This window comes from Artemia franciscana, unplaced genomic scaffold (assembly GCF_032884065.1).
Source record: "Artemia franciscana unplaced genomic scaffold, ASM3288406v1 PGA_scaffold_55, whole genome shotgun sequence".
NCBI classification, from domain to species: Eukaryota; Metazoa; Arthropoda; class Branchiopoda; order Anostraca; family Artemiidae; genus Artemia; species Artemia franciscana.
This window is the reverse complement of record NW_027062695.1, coordinates 537,327-559,701: the sequence shown is the minus strand read 5'-3', so window position 1 is coordinate 559,701 and position 22,375 is coordinate 537,327. Positions and strand designations below refer to the sequence as shown.

The 22,375-nt window shown below is 36.1% G+C and overlaps 1 protein-coding gene across 1 annotated transcript in view; it reads right to left on the bottom strand.

Moving 5' to 3' along the window:
* The window catches only part of LOC136041998 (kinesin-like protein KIF13A), a gene marked incomplete in the record, with an annotated part of 206,048 nt that overhangs the window by 167,183 nt on the left and 16,490 nt on the right, over window positions 1-22,375 (bottom strand). Inside the window, 3 exon segments of the mRNA XM_065726827.1 lie at window positions 2,124-2,278; window positions 12,487-12,653; window positions 19,649-19,739. Of these exon segments, the coding sequence (XP_065582899.1) occupies window positions 2,124-2,278; window positions 12,487-12,653; window positions 19,649-19,739 (413 nt within the window).

The following is a 22,375-nucleotide window of genomic DNA, read 5'->3' as shown; positions in this document are numbered from 1 at the left end:
TTTCAACCAGCATGATAAGAGAACCAAAGTAGAAGAACGCCCCTCCAAAGCACTCTGGTCCCTCCAACGGGTTTTGAGCATGAAGGTTGGCATGTTGCAACTATTTAAACCAGAACTATACAAAATTGTTTAACCTGTATGACTTGAGGACCCGGGTAGGCCATGGCAAAGTCTTGGACATATACACCACATTCCAGATTCTAGACTCCCAAAAACACGCATCCACTAGTAGCTGGAAGGCACCTGTCCTTGAGGAAGAACTTCAGTTTTTTTTATAATTAGGAGTAAGACTTTAGAAATATAGTTTCAAGAATTTTAGTAGATAACAGCAAAATGTATGATTTCGTGCTATGTAAACGCGATAAGGAAGTTTAAGATATTGATGCATGTCGAAAACATAAAAATCGTAATGCTGAATGATGCAAACGTCACGCAACGTCTTGGTACTTGCTAAGATGTCTATAGCCTTTTCAGCTGATTATTCGTTATGAACGTAGAATAGTCTTCCTTAAAGCTGTATATCCAAACTTAAAGAAAAGAGAGTTCATCGGCCAGTCTTGTTAAGTAATCACTAGTATTATCTTAGCTGTACAAGGCCAAAACACATTCCTTGTGTGTGTTTTTTTAGCTAAACGTGTTACCTGTAGGGACCAGCCTTGTAGAATCGATTGTCACAACCAGTTTTTAATTTATAGTCCCATTTCGGTTGGCAAACCCCAATTCAAAGACGAGGTATAAATACTGACAGTATTTCTAAGCTGGTTTTGAATATAATTTGTATAATGAGCAGGATTTTACCGGCATTTCCATTGCGTGTCTTCTTTTTTTTTGTCTTCTAACGTAGGCTGTCATACATGGAAAAGTTATAGCTCTTCTGACCAGTATAGTCAGGTATATGTCAAAGAGTTTATTCTGAGATATTCCGACGCATATATTATGTACATGGAAATTTTTACTTCATCTGGTAATGTATAGTTTAAAACATATTAGGTTACGTGCATCATTTCTGCACATCAGGATAGGCAAATGTCCCTAATGTTAGTCCGAAAGACACTCCCACGGATGAATAAAAAAAAAAATCTTAAAAGATTTTGTTTTCGTGTTTTGATCTCCCTCCTTTCCTGCTCTGTCAGACCTGAGAAAATTTATGATATTAATTAAACATTAAACCGTTCATAGAGGGTCAACGGTTTTGAGATAGACTTCCAATACGCTTTCCGTTCTAAATACTGCTATTTAAGAGCCTGAGAAAACCAACCACAGGACAGTATGCACATCTCCTTAGTTGTGAAAGAACGCAATCTGATATATGAAATGGCTAAGTTTTACTCCAACCTAAATGTCATGTTACACCTACATCAAAGTAGAAAAAGTATTCTTCGCGTAATTATTATCAAAAATGATAAAACTGTACAGAAACGACTCAGCAGCAATCATACCATTGTCTTATTCTTTAATACGGCGTTACCCATATATATTGTACGTTGCATGTTCGAGGGTCGGTAAACCTGACAATCTATTTATATGCAGCGACCATTGGACAGCGAAAAATGTTGTATATTCACAAGTTTTACGCAGTTAATTTGTATTGTATCTATCTATCTATCTATCTATATAAAAACGAGTTGTGTGTATGCATGTTTGTTTGTTTTTATAAAGAGCGTTTGCATATGACGTCATTATAAGTATATAAGGCTTTGTATATGCACAGACAATGGGAAAGCCAAGAATGTTGTATATTCGCAAGTTTTGGGTAGTTCAAAACACATATATAAATCTATCTATATTCATAGGTGGTACACAGGGACACAACTACAATGGCGCGTAACCAATATGGCGCGTAACGACTTACGCGCGTAGGGGGGGATTGGGGGTTGGCGAAGCGCCCCCAACAACAAGGTCTTGGGGTGGCACGAAGCGCCACCCCAACAGATAGTAAATTATATATGAGGTAAGATATTGATTTTTTTTTTCAATTGCCATCACAAGCACAAGTGGGCGGAATCCACAACTTAATATCAACTGGAAAGACTGGTAGGGATTAACAAAAAAAATTGGGTATAAAAAGCAATTTAGAAATACTTTATTCACTCCTCCTCGGACTATTATTTAGCTTCTATTACCTTTTCATTATATATTTCCATGTAGCTAACCTCCACTTTGCACTGTAGATTTGGATCTTCGATGAGTGAGATCCTTTCAAACAGAGCGTTACATAATCGAGGAATAATTCCAGGATTTCCCTGGCTTCCCATCATGGTATAGGACTTCCCAGATCCTAGAATAAAAAAAATCCCTATTTAACAAGGAAATTAGAAGCTACTTAGGGATAAGTGATAGAAAATGAATTATTGCTATTCAATCAATGGTTTCTAATAAGGAGGATCCGATCTTCTTTTGCTGAAGAGAGATGTGTATCTGATTGTTTCATTCCCCCTTCGATAGTTATGTTTTAAAACCTTTCAATAAAAATTAGCATATTTCCAGGTAAAAACTTTCCAACCAAATAATATCCTGTTTCCAAATACAAAATAGCATTTGGTTGTTTTTTTTACTTCATTTAACACATAACAATAAAGGCAGTGCCTGAGTTTGGCATATGGTAATACAAATGTCCCCACTTCCCTATATAATATTGAATTGTGATGTAGAATACGATGTATTTTTTTTTTTAACGGATAGGCTATAATCAGGCAAAAAAATCTAATCAATGTTCATTCACAACCCTTATTATGCCGCCCAGGCTACATACCACCTCGTTCCCTTTCCCCTATAGTTGGCAATATGTTCAGGAGCTTAATCAGTTAAGCCTAGTTAACAACCGGTAAAAGTGAATAAGATGATACATAGCTTGATTATAACGTAATTTCTGGAAAATTTTTTTTGGGGATTTTCGCGTTTTTTCAATCCCCATTTTCATGCATGAATTAAAAAAAGGAGGACACGGCGTTAGACTTTACAGTCCCTACCGGCGGTGCTGATCTCCGTTTCTTGGCCTTTCAGCCAGGAAGTGCAATGGGGGGTTGGGGGCCAACCATCCTGTGCTTCCGCACACTCTTCCTGTTTACCTTCCCCAGATTTCTCCAGGTACCCATTAAGAGCTGGGTCGGCTCTGGCTAAGCTTACAGAGTCACGACACTGACCCCCATCCCAAACTAAACAATTGGGTACACTGGGATTCGAACCGGCGCCCTCTCAGAGAAAGGATCCTGAATTCAGCGCACCAATCCACTCGGCCAGGACGGCTCTAAATTCACGAATAAGTGTAACAAGGATTCTTCATTGTAGTGCGATAGCATGAATAAGGCGATTGGCACTAATAACACTAAAGTAGAACACCTTTCTACTTTTTATTCAATTCAGCATTGAAATAATATCGCACTAAAAGCTGGAAATGGTTGTTGATTCAGTAGGAGAGAAAGGCAGGTCTTTCTTAGTTGCACAACTAGTTACTTTAATTGAAGCACGTTCAAGCCAAATCGAGGCTCATCGTGACATCCGGCAGACGAAGACAAGTTTCCTTCCCACATCTCGATCAGTAGCGGCCGACTCCACGATACTAAGCCAGTGACGGTCCCTGCGTCTGCCGTACTTGCGGAAGCTACCAAGTAGCTACCGGTCGGCTTTGACAGTGGCAAGTAGGTTTTATTCTGTCCTCCTACTCTCTTCTTCCAAAACGAAAGCGGTAGGCATTTGAGGCAACTCTTGCTTACATTGTTGTCTGGTCTACGCATTGTGTGGGCCGAAACATCTCAGCCTTCTTTATTTAACCACCTCAGAAACAATTGGGCGATTACTACACCTTCTCTTAATTTCTTCGTTTGAGATTCGTTCTGATAAGCAGAGTCCTAATATGTAGCAGAGGCAATTGTGATTAGACGTTTTCAGGTTCAGGTCCACTGGTGCTTTTAACGACAAAGTTTAACATTCATAGAGGAGGATGGAAAAGATCATGGCATCATAAACCCGAAGTTTTCTCCGCAGTGATATCTCACTCTGCTTCCGCAGCGATTTACGCATCTGGAGAAAGAAACTCCATGCGGATGAGATGCTGCTTCGGATATCGTCAGCGGATTCTCCAGTTGGGGTCATTAGAGATCCGAACTATTTCAACTGCTAGACGTTCCTCGATTTGGGTTCCATTCGAGGTGATCCATGTTTGGTCCAAGCCGGTACGTATAGTCTTGGTTTCCTCAAGGGTGATATGGAGGCAGATTGATAGAGCCCTCTAGGAGACGTCATTGAGCATTGACTGTGCCTCAGCAACAGTGTAATCTTAACATCGTCAGCATAATCTAGGTCTGTGACTGAGAAAAAAGGCTTACTGCGACATCCTGATACTTATCGAGAGCTTTCAGAATCCAGTCGATAATAGAATTGAAAAAGCTGGCGAAGGGAGGTAGCCTTGGCGGGCACCTTCTTCGATCAGAAATAGTTACGAGGGTTCACCATCTGCTCTTTTCTAGTTGTCTTTTAATCGAATTAAAACATAAGGTAACAACCCTTATTAATATTATTACATTCAATTATAATGATATCGCATCATAATTATGAAGACATTAAATATGACATTACACTCAATTATGACGTATTTACGCAAAAGATTGTGCTTAATAAGCTCACATTTTGGGTCAGGTTTAGTTTGACTGACATATGAAACATCGTATGAAGACTAGTTAATAACAAGTCATCCTTGCAATTTTGGGGGAATTAATCCTTAGCTTGTAGTAAATTCTGTTTAGCAACTTGCAGAACCAAGAGTAAATCAACTACTTTCACCTAAAGTCTGAAAAAAATTCGAAGTAGAGAATATCAATTTGTCTTCTCAATTACTCAAAATATATGAATGTTACTGAATATTTGTTAATAGAAACAACGAAAGTGTTTGGATAGATGGCTGGAGTCCAATCCATAAGTTTTCTTATTTACATAGAAAAATCTTAAGAGGTTAACCACGGGCTTTCTAGAAGCATTCTATCATAGCAGTCATGGCTGTTACATATTAATTAACGAACAGAATAATTACAGACTAGAGAAGAGATTTTAACCTTCGTAAAGTTTTGTAACCTTTCTATAATAAAAAAAAAAAAAAAAAAAAAAAAAAAAAAAAAAAAGTGACCAGGGATGGACCTTTTAGGAAATATTATGTACTAAATAATTGAAGGAAAAACCTCATTTTTGTGAGGCGTTCAGTCAATATTTTTTAACAACAGGTAGAACAAGTGGGATTGTCAGCTGTTCGAATTATCAAAACAAAATAAAGACAAAATAAAACAAAACAAAGTAAAGTTTTGTAACCTTTCTATAAAAAAAAAAAAAAGTGACCAAGGATGGACCTTTTAGGAAATATTATGCACTAAATAATTGAAGGAAAAACCTCATTTTTGTGAGGCGTTCAGTCAATATACTTTAACAACAGGTAGAACAAGTGGGATAAATGTAGTGTATTTAATACCTTTTTGTGTTTTTGGAAAAATAAGCAGATTTGTTAATAGTTTTGCAAAAGTACTACAGTTTTGTGATTTAACCAATTTTAACTTAAAATTTTTGCTATTTACAAAATAGTTTACAGTAAATTGTATAGATTTTACTGCTTTTATTAAATTTACAAAATAGTTAATTGTTAATTTTCAGCTTTATCAAATTTTACTGAATTTTTAAGATAATTACGTATTATCCCGACCCCATCCAAGAAATGAAGTTAGGTTATCATAACGAAGTATACCAAAATACGGTGAAAATGTAATATTTTAGAAACATAAGTATATAAACTACAACAGAGAATTATGGAAAGCAGGCCACCTAGAAGGCATTATGTTAAATACCAAAGCTAACCTAATCCCCTCTATATATCGAATATTCAATAAAAATATACCTACATCGTAGTTTTTTTTTTCAATGAGACTAAGCTAATATTATAACCTACTGCAGATAGACAAACCGGTTTTTCTCATATCGAAATTCTTGAGTGGGTTGGGATAATATATAAGTACCTAATTTGAATAGTAAAATATCAATTTAATAAATTTACTAATTCTGATAAGTATTTCACCAAATTTTTGGTAAGGGTTTTAACATGGTCATATTAGATGTTAAGTCCTGTCTTCAGAGATTGGGTTTGATGCGTGAATTAAGTGGATTTGGCAAAAAAAAAATTCAAGTTCTCCGTATTCAGCCCAGCGAAAATATAAAGCATTTTCATCAACGGTCTCCAAACGTATGGGACATGAATTCTTTAAATTGGAACGCGCAGGAATAGCATGCTTGAACACGGGATCTGAAAAACCCGGACAGGGGCATTTATAACGATTATCTGCACAACCTAGGTCCAACTCAGTGCTAAATTTGGTGTGGCCTTAAAACAGAGCTTTAGTTGAAGTTGGTACATTACAAACAAACTTTGGGTCCACGGCAACGCCAAATTTTTTCAGCAAAACTACACACAAAAAATCACTGTGTTCATAGTATTTATAGATACACACAAGAGCGTTTTACGAATTGGACATAACAATTTTACGGATACGGCCTTGGACAGCCTACATTTTGATTTCATAGAAGGTAGGAAAGGTCAGCGAAGTTAGGGGCAAAAACTGTTCCAGAACCGTTGGCTCAAAGACTAAGTGATACGACTGCATACTCTGAACAGTCTCTAAAAATGAAACCAAATTATTCAGCTAGAAATTGCAATTTGTAAGATTCTTCTTGATTACCTGGAGATAACTTGGTGATTCTTACCTGGGTTAAAAATGTATGTTGTGAGGGATGTTTGACTTGTATTCAGCATTTCTCGTGGCTTGGTTTCAAATATGTAATTGGAAATATCTTTAATTCATGGGACAGCCCTCTGTCTTTTTTTTTAGTTTTGTTTTTTTTAGAGGGATTTTATTCCTTTTTGGGGGGAGGGAACTCTCAAACTTTGAGTCACTTAAAAATTGTATTTTTTTTTTCTTTTTTTAAAAGACTGTCCTTTTCCCAAAGATTTTCGATCAATGATGGACGTATTCTTAATGAAAGATCGGTGTACATCGAATTCAAAAATTTAATTCGGCAGATTGACAGAGCTAAATCTCAGTTAGGAGAGAGTAACCATACTTGGGACGTTCCATACTTGGGACAGACCTAAAAAGACATCCATACCATATTGCAAAAGAAACCCAAAAAATTGCACAAAGACTTTTTTGCAACAGGTGACATCTGCAGAAGTTTCAAGTCCAAAGTCAACATTTTGTCTTAAAGTTGTTGAGTTCTTTATTTTAGGTACACTCTCAAAAATATTTTGTGAAGTTCCGTGGACTGATTAGGTAGATATAGAGGTTGAAGTGACCATTTACTTTCACTTCCTTATTTGTTAGTTCCTTGTGAAATAGAATTGGCGGGTCTGAAGATTTTTTTTACCATTTTGAATTAAAACTGAATTATTTCAGTGACAAGGTTGGTTCCATGCTTCAGACTGCCCCAAATATTGGTACTTGGGACATGTCCTATGTGTGACACCTACAAACAGAAAAGGAATAGCCAGGGTTACTTTGCTTTGACATCTTGATATCTTGAAAGTCTTGACATATGGAATATGGATGAGAATGCCGTGAATACCATACAAAGCCCACTTAAGATTGTTGATGAGATAGGATTACGTCAAGTTGGAAGAGCAATTTCTGCCGATAGAAGACAGACTGTGACAATTCTTGCCTGTTTTCAGCACCTGGAAACTGAATTTTATCAATACTGGTCTTTACAATGAAAAACACAACAGCAAGGGTGGCTTTAATGGCTCCACCTGATACTGTTGCTTGCTTTAGTGACTGTGGATGGACTATAGCTTCAATATTCATTGAGTTTCTTCATCACTTTGTCTCCACCGCACTAACAAGGGAAGAGAAGCCCCAGCTACTTATTATTGATAATCCCAAGTCTCACTTATTAGTTGAAACCATTCAAGAAGCAAAAGATAAACATGCGATCATGGTAACCTTGCATCTATATGCGCAACACAAACTGCAGCCACTTGCACTATAAACTGCAACTACTCTCTGAAATCCCATTATAAAAAGCGATATTTCCAGTTTGAAACCCTCAGCTTGCTATACTGCATGAAATCCTCCAGTTTCTTGGCGTAGCGTATCCTCTTTCACTCACCCTAGCAAACATAAATGCAGGTTTTCAAGCAACAGGTATTGGTCCATTTAAAGACGAGATTTTTGTCAGTGACAACTTTTTGCCATCAGCTGTAACTGACCAACCATTGGGTAAACCTGTATCTGAGCCAAGAGATGAAGATATGACTTCCTCAACTTCAGAAGATGAGGGAGGTGTAGCCTCTCAGTACACACAAGTCACCCTCACTTCAATCCAGTACAGTTTCACCTGTCATATGACAAGGCCATATCCAAAAGTTCATCTGAGAAAAACCACTTAAAGGAGTCAACCAACAAGAGTCCGTAGAATACAGACGGATATTCGAGAGAAAAAGATTGAAAAGCAGGCTATGCTTCGAAAAGCTAAGGAAGTGAAAGAGGCTCTCACAAACTCTTGAGTGAAATCCATGAAAATCATAAAAATCCCTCTTTATTGAAAGTGAAATCAGCCCAGAATAGGTTCCAGTCTTCGAATATGTTTCAAGATCCAATGAACAAGATCCAAAGGAAGGACCTTCAGTTGAGAGGAGCCCTCCTTTTTTGTTTTAAATGTCGGCGATTTTGTTTTGGTTCTTGAAGAAAAAAAAAAGACCAACACTTTGTGATTCCTCTTGATCTGTCAGAATTTTATATGCTGTAAACACATGAACAGTGCTTTTCTTAATTCTTGTTTTACACGTTTGTACTTCTTTCTTTCTGTTTTTATAGTTCTAATCAAGTATCACTATTACACAGCTGAATTTTGTATCAAGAAGACATATTAGGGTCTGTCCCAAGTATGGTTGCCACTTGTCCTATCTGTAGAGCCTCGTTCCATAGTTGAGACAAAAGAGGGGTTGTGAAATTAATGCCTTTCCTAAAAAAACTGAATGAGTTCCTGGTTTTAGACATTGAGGATAACTTTCTTAGTTAATCAAAAGGTGCTGAGAAATTTTTGTGACTTCATCACAAAGCATGAAGAAGTTGGAAGCAAAAAAAAATAAAAGCTTCCAAGTACGGATACTCTCCCTTAGGGTGTTTCAATTTTCATCTTTCATTCATATATTAAAATCGTAGGAGAGCAGAAAAGCAAAACACAAAAACTTGCATAGAGAATATAGGCGTTAAGAGCCCATTTTTTTCTCTTCGGGGATTTGAAAAAATTCATGCAAACACTGTGTTCAACAGCTTACTCTGACTAAAAAATGCATGTTGCACAAAATCAACCTCTCTATGTAGATAAATATGCATTAATGACGTAAACCTACACTCAAAGAGGAAGGGAGAGATGTCTTTCCTAAGAAAAGCCGGAAGGGCCTCTTTCTATTAAAGTAAGAGGAGAATTGTGACCTAAAAATGCACTTTTTCGCGTTTTTAAACCACCAACAGCAGCCCTCTTAAAACATCAAATACCACTATAATTTTGGCTATAAATACGAAAGTCTTCAGTGTAACTTGTGGTTTCACATAAGAATCATCGTTACAGAGCTTAAGTATGTGAACTGTCTAATATTTACTTGGCAAAGAAGCATTCTTTGAAACAGTGTACATAAATATAAAAATTTTAGGTATTCAAAAATTAAGAAGCGAAGCCACGGAAAAAAAAAACTAAATTCCCCCGATAATTTTCTTCAACTTAAAGAAAAAAGTTCCCGAGATACTTGACCACACCATTGTTTCTCTAAAACTTGAACATTCTCGCATAAGGGGAGGAGGGCAATATATCCTTTTAGTTCAAACCTGGTTCGTTGTCCTGACTTTTATTTCTCATGCCCTAGGTTAACGCGAACAAATTATTTTCTTGGCAAAGAAAACTGTTTCTTTGAAACAGTGTACATGAATATAAAAATTCTAGATATTCAAAACTTAAGAAGCGAAGCCACAGAGAAAAAAAACTGAATTCCCCCAGTAATTTTCTTCAACTTATAGAAAAAAGTTCCCGAAATACTTGACCACACTACTGTTTCTCCAAAACTTGAACATTCGTGTATAAGGGGAGGAGGGCAGTATATCCTTTCAGTTCATACCTGGTTCGTTGTCCTGACTTTTATTTCTCGTGCCCTAGGTTAACGCGAACAAATTATTTTCTTGGCAAAGAAGCATTCTTTGAAACAGTGTACATGAATATAAAAATTCTAGATATTCAAAACTTAAGAAGCGAAGCCACAGAGAAAAAAAACTGAATTCCCCCAGTAATTTTCTTCAACTTAAAGAAAAAAGTTCCCGAGATACTTGACCACACCATTGTTTCTCTAAAACTTGAACATTCTCGCATAAGGGGAGGAGGGCAGTATATCGTTTTAGTTCATACCTGGTTCGTTGTCCTGACTTTTATTTCTCATGCCCTAGGTTAACGCGAACAAATTATTTTCTTGGCAAAGAAAACTGTTTCTTTGAAACAGTGTACATGAATATAAAAATTCTAGATATTCAAAACTTAAGAAGCGAAGCCACAGAGAAAAAAAAACTGAATTCCCCCAGTAATTTTCTTCAACTTATAGAAAAAAGTTCCCGAAATACTTGACCACATTACTGTTTCTCCAAAACTTGAACATTCGTGTATAAGGGTAGGAGGGCAATATATCCTTTTAGTTCATACCTGGTTCGTTATCCCAACTTTTATTTCTCATGCCCTAGGTTAACGCGAACAAACTATTTTCTTAATCTATCTGGCATGAAAAAAAAATATTAAATGGACAAATTTGTAATCAGTATTTCAGATTGCATGGGAACACAGATTGGTTCTTTGATAAAAAAAAAGCCTAATTATTAAGAAAGAGTCCAAATCATGCCGCTTGATATTTCTGGTAGTTCCCATTATGTCTATAAAAAGAAAATATTTAACGAGCACAGACGTAATTCAACAATTTTTTTTATTTGTATGTTTAGAGTTTGGCAGTATTCGTAAGCCTCACCGCTACCCAGTCATCACACTTGTCATTATGTTAGCTCTTATTATCATGTCGCCAGTATTAAACCTTTTCTCTCCTTTCTGCGTTTTTTTATCAGTGGTTTATTTTATCAATAAATAATTTTGAACTAAAAGCCATACATTTATTTGCGTCTAAATTCTGTAACACAAGTGCTTGACCATATTGGGAGCCAGAAATTGTCTCCCCCTCCCGGAAAACACTTCGGAAAATACCCTCCTTCCCACAGCTGGTTGGTCTCCAATCACTTTCTATTTATAAAAAAGGACTAGAACTCTCAGTTTCTGGTCAAATCAGCATCTTCTGAAGCTTCTACGACCCTGAGGTGAAGGTGGGGATGAGGAAGGGGCAGTCCCCCTCCTATACTGAATTATTTCTTCATATTTAGGGGTTTAATGTTACTCTTTACTCTCAGAATAACAGCGTAGACCAGAAATATTCCCAGAGATCAAAAAGGATTAATTATCAATTTCAAATTTTTGATGCGTTTGTCTTAAGTTATCTCCCCCCGAACAAAATGGCCCCCAAACAGAAGTCCTGAATACGGCCCTGGGGATTATGTATCAATTTCTACCTCCACCCTCCTTTTACAAATCACTCACTTTTTTACAAATCACGCAACCAAATAATTGCAACCCCATTAAACAGGAGAGTATTGTAATTGTACACGGACATAATTTTATTTCTCACAAAAAGGATAATCCACCCATGGATAATTGACAGTGCATTATATTTTGGCTGGTTTGACGATCTTTGCTCAATGGGTGACATGCAAGATAATTCGTCAACTAAGTTTTTGATGATGTCGCCTTGGTTTGAATAAAGTACCGATTGGCCTCGGGTCTGGCTTTATCTATATATATATAAATAAGTTGTTTTATATTTTAATTCATATTTGCCCAATATCAGTGGCGACAAATTGGGGAGAGGAAAGGAGATTTTCAAGCCCCCTGGTTTCCAAAGGTACATTTTTGGTGGATTCCTTAAAACAATCCAAAAATTAAAGTTACCAAACCATATCTAGAAAAATATTTGACCCCCTTCCCTAATATTTTTGTGAATTGAAGCCTCAGTCTAAAACATGCACAATCTTGAAAACAAATAAATTATTGAAAATATAAGTGAAAAGGTATATTTTCAATGCTAGTTTCTTTCTATACAACCAGTAATGAATCCCAATGACGACAATCAGGATGAATGAAGGCACTATCTTGAAAACTAACAAGTTACTGAAAATTCAAAGTGAGAACATATACTTGAAAATGTGTCAATACTAATTTCAATACGTTATTTGTCGATATCTGGATAACCAGTAATTATAATGAAAATAAACCTGATATCACCATAGGTAGCAAGGTTAAACAGCACAAGAAGAGCTGCAGAAAGAAAAGGGTTTTAAGATGGTTCGAACAACCACGAATAAAAATTTACAAATTGCTTACCTGTTTGTCCATACGCAAAAATGCATGCGTTATACCCTTTAAAGGCATTATCCAGCAACCCTTTTCCTAAATTGTTAAAAATCGTTTCTTGGGTAGCAAATTCCGGTGCGTCAGGATTAGACGAGTCGAAGCAATGATCAAAAGCAAATGTCTTCGCTGACTTTCGACTGTAAAAAAAAATAAATAAATAAGAACAATTCTTATACTATAAACTTTGGACAAGAAGCCCAAAGGATCATAGGATACCGCAAGAAATATACTTTGAAAATGATTTTTCGCCAAAAAAAAAAAATATAGTGATTTTGAAACCTTCGGAGTTGTCAGAAATTAAAATGTAAACTGAGCGGGAGTAAGGAATCTTCTGAGTAAGGAATTTTTAAGTACATAGCAGGGTTATGGAGTCGGAGTTGGAATTTTGGTGAATTTTGGTGAATTTTTGCTGAATAGAGTCGGTGTAACAGAAATAATGTACGGCTCTTTGGAGTCGAGGTTACGGAAACGCTGGAGTCAAGCCAAATACTTTTAAATACTACTAAAAAAGTGATAATAACAAATAAAATTAATATTGTAGGCTAATGATGGTGAATAGGATTTTTCTGCACCTTATAACTACAGTACTACTACTATAGAAACAATTTATTCAATTATTTTTATCAATATTGAAAAATAGGCTATACAAATAATATTTGCAAATTCATTACACGTAAAATGTATAAAGATAAAAAATGCATAATAGTTTGACAGAGAAACAAATCTCTGTCAATCTATCTAAAACAAATCTGGTAATGCAGAATATAAAATTTATGAGATAAACATTAGCTATTAACATGGATATTAAAATTATATTTAGAAAATAATTTGATAAAATTATGTATGAAGAAAAGGAGCCTTTACGAAAAGGGAAGTATTACAGCTCGAAGTCAGAGCAATTATGTTTAAAGCTTCGGGAGTCAGAGTCGGAGTATTTATATTGAAAATGTCTAAAGTTGGAGCCGGTATAACTTATAATCGGCTCCAAAGCCCTGGCATATAGTTCCTGCCAAATGCCCAGATGTTTATAATTTCCTCATATTCATCCTATAATCAACCAATTTTAAGAGATTTCTTAATCGAATGGGGCCAAAAAATCAGCCTCTCCATAAAGACCATACTTCAATTCCAGCCCCCTACCCTTCCTATCCCACGACTACTGAACACTTATAAAGATATACAAATAGCAATTATATCATTCAGAAGGGTTTCAGAGATAAGCCTTCTAATATTGATCAAAACTATAACGGGAAGTAAGCCACATATACTTCAAGGGCTGAATTACTCGAGAAGACCATGAATTATCGTGTTTGATACTCAAAACTGAGAAATAGTCTACATTGAAATTTGGGGGCTTGTTTCCATTCCTTAATTATCGTTTCCATTGCCAGTTTCATTCCAGTAGTCGCATCATTCCATTCTCTTTTCAGTCCTTGATCCAACGAAATACACTTGCATCAATAGTTGCAGGATAACAAAGTGTTAGAACAATAATCTTGACAACATCGTCTTAGACCCTAACTTTGGTTGCAGGCGACTTCCTGAAAGTTACATTAGTGTTATCACTGGGGTCACCAAGAACCATGACCAGGCTGAAGGGACAATGTTGTTCGTGGGCCCTCAGCCCAGTGCTGTTTTTTTCTATTTTATCAGATTCATGTAGCTACTTATTTACTGTTATATTTTCCCTATTTTCAAGAACTTCTTTATAGAAAACCTACAAAATAATAATTGATCCTCGCGATATCTCCCTGCTAATCCCAGAGCCTGCGAATTTCTACATCCCCGTCTCCCTGCATCTTCTGGCCTGTTTTTGCCCAGGCCTAAGGGCAATTTTTGAGAGCTTGTCATATATAGCGTAGAAGCACATAAAAACTGAAAGGACCGTAATAAACTACTAATTTTGGTTTCAGATCAAGTTCTGGACATTGGTATAATTTCTCTACACAAATTATTTTTAGAAAACGATAGTGCTAACTAGTAGTGGTGGTGTATGCAATACAGGGGATCCACCCATATTTGGGCGCTATATCTTGCCTACAGACTTTACGCCTGAGGCTTGTCCTAGTTAAATGTCAGACAGACAGAATTCCTGGAGTAGAATAAAAAGTATTATTTTAAAGGGGATGAAAAGGCAATAATAATATGAAAAGAAAAGTAAAAAAAATAAAATTTAACAGTGAAAATGCCTAATCAAAGAGGATAAAATTGAAACTCAGTATATATTGTTGTTAGAAATTGAACTAGCTTCAATAATCAAATATCTTACCTCATAAAAGACGTTTTCCAGAATTCCCATTGTTTTCAATTTACGAACTACTAAAGCCTAGGACCGAGAGCAGTAGGACTAAATTTGCTGAATTTCAAATTTTTGAAGCATTCTCAGGAAAGACACAACGTATAGAATTTTGTAAAACGTAGATATCTCGGAGTCTTCTAGGTTAATGAGGGGAGGGGAGTGGGAATTTTTATATATTTTTTTCTTTTTGCAGTCTGAGGAATTATCGCTTTATCAAATCAGAAGAGAACCTCACAGAAGGTTTTTTCCAGGATTACCTTTTATTTTCAATTTACAGTCTACTATAGCTTAGGACCTGAAACAGAAAGGCACTACGTATGGGATTTTGCCTGGCTCTGTGAGTTTGCTTTCTCTGTGCCTGTGTCTGAGCGGACGTTTGTTTGTCCCCGTGTGTATTTTTGTGTTTGTATGTCTGATTCTATGTTTTTTCGTCTCTCTCACTCTCTGCGATTTCCTCAGAGTACGAAAACAAAATATCAAGAATTCCCCCTTCCATCCCCTCATTCAACCTAGGAGAATCCAAGATATGTACGTTTTACAAATGTCTATGCGTTATGTCTTTCTGGAGAATGCTTCAAAAATTTGATATCAAGTAAATTTAGTCCTACTGTTTTGGTCCTAGACTTTAGTATATCGTAAATTAAAAATAAAAGGTAATCCTAGAAAACACCTTTTGTGACGTTTTCTTCTGATTTGATAATGCGATAATTTCTCAGAGTGCAAAATGAAAAAAAAATAGTAAGAATCCCCACTCCCCTCTCCTCATTCAACTTAGAGGAATTCGAGATATGTAGGTTATACAAAGTTCTATACGTTGTGCCTTTCTGCAGAATGCTTCGGAAATCTGAAATTAAGCAAATTTAGTCCTAGTGCTTTCGGTTGTAGTCAATAGCAGATCGCAAATTCAAAACAATAGTAATCCTGGAAAACACCTATTATGAGGTATTCCCCAAAAAACATAATTCCTGATATTTTCATAAAGCAAAATGAGAGAAATCCGACTCAGATATAGAAAATAAGTTTTGCTCTTCCTTCACCTCAACAAAACTCGATTATGCCTTATCGTCAAGAAATATCAAAGTCAAGAAAGACTGGCATTCCAGGGAAAAAAAATCATGTTCTCTTATTTTTTTTACAAAGCAAAAAGAGAGAAAGTCGACTCGTATATAGAAAATAAACTTTGTTCTTCCTTTACGTTAACGAAATTCGATTATGCCTTATAGTCAAGAAATATCAAAGTCAAGAAAGACTGCCGTCCCAGGAAAAATCCTATTCTCTGATGTTTTTACAAAGCAAGAAGAGAGAAAGCCGTATCGTATATAGAATATAAGTTGGTCTTCTTTTGCCTCAATACTCGACTATGCCTTATGATCACTAAAATATCAAAGCCAAGAAAATTATCATTCCAGGAAAAATCATAATCGCAGACGTTTTTACAAAGCAATATGAAAAAAAGCCGAATCATGTAAAGAATATAAGTTTTTGTCTTCCTTTAGCTCCACAAAAAATCCATCATACCTTATTGTCAAGAAATATCAAAGCCTAAAAAGGCTGGCGTTCCAAGAAAAATTCTAATCTCTGAAGTTTTTACACAGCAAGAAGAAAACAGTCGACTCGTATACAGAGCATAAGTTTGTCTCTTTCTTTACCTCAACAAAACTCTATTATGCCTTATAGTCAAGAAATGCCAAAGCCGAGAAAAGCCGTTTCCCCAAGTCCTGGTTTAAAAAAAACCGGTTGTCTCCATGAAAAGCTGAAAAAAGTAGGTCTTAAGAGAACTATTTACTCTGAAATCCGATGTTTTGCAACAAATTTATAGTGTATAGTCTTTTCATTTAGCGATTATTCCAATGATATTTGATTATTAAAGAAAGTCTGATTTCCAACAACGATATCTACTAAGCTTCAAACTTTTGGTTTTTTACTTTAAGGATTTTTGAATTCTTGTTATCGCGTCGTTAAAATATATACATATATTTTTGCAATTACCAGCCAGCAGACCTTGGGACTCAGCATGCGGCGTCCAATTTCTAACATCGATTCTACTAAGCTTCAATATTTTGGTTTTCTTTTTTAAGGTTTTTAATTTTTGTAACCACTTGTTCTAATATATAATAAAATTTCTTGCAATCACTATTTTTTTTTTTTTCTGTTGATGGAATGTAGTGTTTTTTTCATATGGCAACCTGTTCAAATAATCCCGTTGTTAAAATATACCTATTTTTGTAATTACCAGCCATCAGGCCCTGGGACTGGGCACCCGGCGTCCGATTTCTAACAATGATTTCTACTAAGCTTGAAACTTTTGGTTTTCTGTTTTAAGGCTTTTGAATTGTTTTGACGCCTTGTTAAAATACATGCAAATATCTTTGCTCTTTACACAATTCAATGTTTTTTCGTACAGATTTCTGTTCAAAGATATTTGATTATTTAAGCTAGCCCAATTTCGTATAACGATTTGAACTAAGCTTCAATTTTCACCTTCTTTGATTAGGCATATTTCTCTGTTAACTAATGTTTTCGATTTTTCTTTTCATATTAACATTGAATTCACCTATCCTTTCAAAGTAATGTTCTTTATACTTCTTGAGAAATCATCTATACAACACTTCCAAATTAACTCAGTTCTGCTGACAAATATAATAATAGCGTTAACTGTCAAAACGGGTTGAAATTAGTAAACCAGCCTAAAGGATGCTTTGAAAAAAGGAAATTCCAGGATTCTATCTACTGCATTAAGTGGAGTGACACTTAAAGTAGTTTTAAGTTAGTGTATTGATAAAATAGAATTTTTCAACTTCTGTCTATATGAAACTTAACTAGGACAAGCCTCAGGCTTGTCCTAAATCAAAACAGATTGAAATTAGTAAGCCATCCTAAAGGATGTTTTGAAAAAAGGGCAATTCCTCGATTACGTCTACAACATTAAGTAGAGTCCAACTAAAAGTAGTTTTCAACTTGTGTATTGATAAACAGGATTTTTCAACTTCTGTCTATCTGACATTTAACTGGGACAAGCCTCAGGCGTAGCGTCTGTAATATAGGCAAGCTATATTGCCCAAATATGGGTGTATCTCCTGTATTGTATACACCACCACTACTCCAACTCCTTGTGAGGAGGCTTGCGAATCACTCCCTCCTCTTCCTAAGACACTGCTAAAAGAAGTGGGTCTCAACAAAAAAAAACAGGTCATATAGGACCTTTAGATGTTCTCTTAATAATACCAGAGACGGATTCAACACTATAACGAGCCCAGCCATTCTGAAAAAAAAAACTAAGTTCTTGGGCATTTGCTTATGTACCTAAACTTATGAAGGTGAAAAGTGCATTCATGGATGCTTTTATGTATTCTCCCACTCAATCACGTGATTCTCCCGCTCAATCCCACTCATTCTCCTACTCAACTCCCACTCAATCACCAATCTTGCATTCTAAATACAATCGCGTGAGGATATACAACGGGTACCTGAATTAAATCGATAAAATTTCAGGAGTTTTTTTGGGGGAAGGATAAGGCAAATTTCGACTTGCTGGGAGAAAGTCTAAATTTAGACGTGCTGGGAGGAAGGAAGCAAATTTTTTTTTCGTATTGCAGTGTACAATACGTATTTTTTTTTCCTTTTTATATCGGTCAGTCGACAGGCTCCTCCTGTCTCCCCGTCGGCCAGTGCCGACGGGGCAACTGTTTCAAGGCGACGGTTGGAAACTAGTCTCTGGTTTACGACCAGTTTTCAGCCAAAATGAAGCATGTCTCCGCCCACTGATGCGAGTGGCTGCGAATCCGTTGTTTTTATCTAATTGAGCAGCGCAGTATGGTTAATTATGTTGAATTTCAACGAGAAAGATGTTTCGTATGATTCAGTGGGAGTATTGGGTCCCTCCCTACTTGGAAAATAACGTAAAGTCTCGTCTGTTCTTAGCAGCAAAAGAACCGTCTCAAACAGATAGAAACTTCATCGCATTTTACAGGATTTTTAGAGTAAGTTCACAGTTGTACAGCTCTTCATACTTCTCCGCTTCTACGGATTTCACAAATAATACCTGGTCTGACATGTTGAGAGCCAAAATAACTGGACAGTATCAATGCAGTAGCTCCCGAAGATGTGTGGAACAACACTGCAACGCAATTGTGACCACGGCTGGAGGCTCATACGGAACTGGATTTAGACTGATAGGAAACCAGTCTCATCTGGATTGCGTCGTGGGTGCGCCCCCAATCTACTTCAAGGTCATGGTCACAAAGCAGTTGCGTGCGCAATCGGTTAGCAATTCTAGTCTCAAAACAATTGCCCCTTGGGCACTGGGGCCTTATTATAGTAATTTTGGACACAACAGAACCCGACTAAATACACCGTTTTTTTTTTTTTTTTTTTTTTTTTTTAATATAGACCCATTCTGCTAATAATCAATACTAAAGAATACTTATCTAAACTGGTTTAAATTCAGTGATACAAGTCACCGTCGGTAACATAAGCTATAAGCCAAGAAGAGATGTGTCTGGGTTCCAAAACGATAAACCCTGTGAACGCAACTAAAATTTCAAGCATCGATGCGGGGTCGATGGTAGTCAATTGCTAAAAGGAAAATGCTTAACCTCAGTTGCCTCTGAGTAATGCAAGTTCTTCGCAGTAGTCATGATATTCTGCTAAGAAACCACTTCTATACAGCCACAAAATAAGCTTCACAGTATTAGCATAAAAATCTGTTGAGCAAAATATACCTCTCATGATGATTTGACAACCAGTGATAACCAATCCCACTCCCATTATTTTAAGGCCAACTATCACCTATGTTTAATGGGTAGCCTATATAGAATGGAAAATAGGACAGACCTTTCAGATGCTTTCTCCAATGATAGTTGCTGGTCCAGCAAAATTTGATTTCCAGCCACCTCAACCACATTTTGAACTCCTAGTTCGAGTTCTACAAACAAAAGAAATATATATATGTTCATTCAAATAAAATAGCACAAATATTCAACATTCAGCAATTAATATTCAATCTCTCTTAAAGGGAGTTTCAACAATCATGCACGATGAAGAAGACTGGATGACATAATTTTTTTTACTCCCTTCCAGCACCAAATACGATTCATGGCACCTTTGTCAACTTGTTCGCATCTTCTTAACAAATCTTTAGTGAAATATTTAAATTTTATATAATCTCTGTGGAAAAGAACAGAATGTTACCAAAGCACAGTTTTTCTGTTATTTGAAAACATTAAAGGTCTTGTGTGTATGGATAGCAGAGATATCATAGAGCATAGGGCACACATTTTTATCATTTCTTTTATTTGAGACTTATTCTGTAAAATCCAGGAGGTAAAATTTACATGTTTAAAGACAATATGTTAGACTGATTGCTAAGACTAGCAAATAGTCATCAGGAATGGACTGAAAACTTGCCATAAAAAATTAAACGAAGTTATCTCAGAAAATTGTTTGTTCTTTGGATGATACACCATGCAACAACTGACTATTTAATTGCAAGAATTAGTAGCAAATTATGAAGTAATTGAGGGTACCAAAATTCTTGTTAATCTTACCTGTATATGCTATATATAATTTTTTTTTCGATTTTCCTAGAATCAAATAGTTCGTGGTAACAAACTGTAAGTAAGGGCGACCTGGCTCAATAGTAACCGAGACTCTATAAGACGGAATTTTGATACTAATAGATACATCAAAAGAATTGGATTTTTACGCTGATTTCAAAAACGTTTCATCAAGTTTAGTCTTAACCATCAAAGAATACGAGCCTGAGAAAATTTGCCGTATTTTCGAAAAAAGGGGTAAACACCCCCTAGGAATCATAGAATTTTAATGAACATCACACCATCAGATTCAGCGTATCATAGAACCCTACTGTAGATATTTAAAAATACTATCTGACAATTGTGGAATTTTGTATTTTTTTGCCAGAAAAAGATCACGAATAAGTGTTTAATTGTTTATTTGGTTTTTTGTTTGTTTTTTCCCCAGGGGTGATCGTATCGACCTGGTCCAAGAATATCGTGAAAGGGCTCATTTGAGCGGATATTAAAACTTTTAGTGCCCTTTTCAAGTGATCACAAAAATCGAAGGGAAACTAGGTCCCCTCCCACACTCATGTTTTTCCAAAAGTCACGGGATCAAAACTTTGAGATAGCTATTTTGTTCAGTGAGGTCGAAAAATCAAATAACTATGTCTTTGAGGATGACTTAATCCCCCACAGTCCCTGGGGAAAGGGTTGCAAGTTATAAACTTTGCCCATTGTTTACATATAGTATTGGTCATTGGGAAGTATACGGAACTTTTCAGAGGGGATTTTTTCTGATGTAGGAGGGGTACGTAGGAGGATCTTTCCATGGGAAAGACAATTTTTCCATGAAAGGGCGCCGGATTTCTCAGCATTGTCTAAAAAACGATCGGAAATTAAATATAAAAAACAAGCTTTTTCCAACTGAAAGTAAGGAGCTACATTAAAACTTGAAACGAACAAAACCACTACGTATATGAGGGGGTTCGCCCCCTCGTCAATACCTCGCTCTTTACTCTAGTGTGTTTAGTGCTTTCAAAAGAGCTATTTATTCTATTTAAACGGACTTTGTGATTAAGGGGTCATTCTTAAAGGGAACAAATTCGAAATTTAGCGTAAAGAGCGAGTTACAGACGAGGGGGTTAAACCCCTCATATACGTGATAATTTTTGTTCGTATTGAGTTTTAACGTTGCTCCTTACTTTCAGTTGAAAAAATTGTTTTTTTTTTTTAATTAATTTCCATATAAAATCAAGACCCAGGAGCAACTAGATCTACGTTGCATGAGCAACGTGAGGTGTTGCGGCAACCTTTGTTCGGCTTCGCCGACTAAAGTATTGTGAGAGCAACACTTTGGTTTTATGTCCTCGCTTCGATTAAACGCTGAAATTGTTAATCTGTAAGGATCTTAAAAAAAAACACTAGGTACACCAACTCGCAAAAGTTGCAAGTTCCTCATTGCAACTAGCAAAAGTTGCAAACCCCTCATCGCTGAAGATGACTGTAGCCTAACAGTCGATTATTACTTACAAGATCCCTACATGTTTTACCACTGGAACTAAATTGGTCTTACCATCAAATACACCGGAAACAAATAATAGGTACACCAACTAACAAAAGTTGCAAGCCTCTCATTGCGGAAGATGATTATGAGCTAACAGTGGATCATTGCTTAAAACTCCCCTATATTTCTCATAATTTTTATTGGCATATTTTTAGTTTCAATGTGTACCTTACTACTGAAGTTGTCAACCCCTTGAACCTTCAAACTGGTATATCTCATGAAGAAATTTTTCTACCAAAAAATGGATGTCATATACTTTGATCAGCTCATCAAGAGCTATCGACTGCTGTCGGAAAAAAAATTCTATCTGTCTTAGTTCAAAAGTTGACTTTTTCGGCGTAGGCCAAGTTTCTAATGTCATCACCTAGAAAGGAGCAAAGGATAAACTCTAATTTCTTCAGCAATGGGAGAACTTTTGAAGTTTAAGAGGAATATTTGATACCATATCTGTATCGACCATTTTTGGTTTCAGTGTTC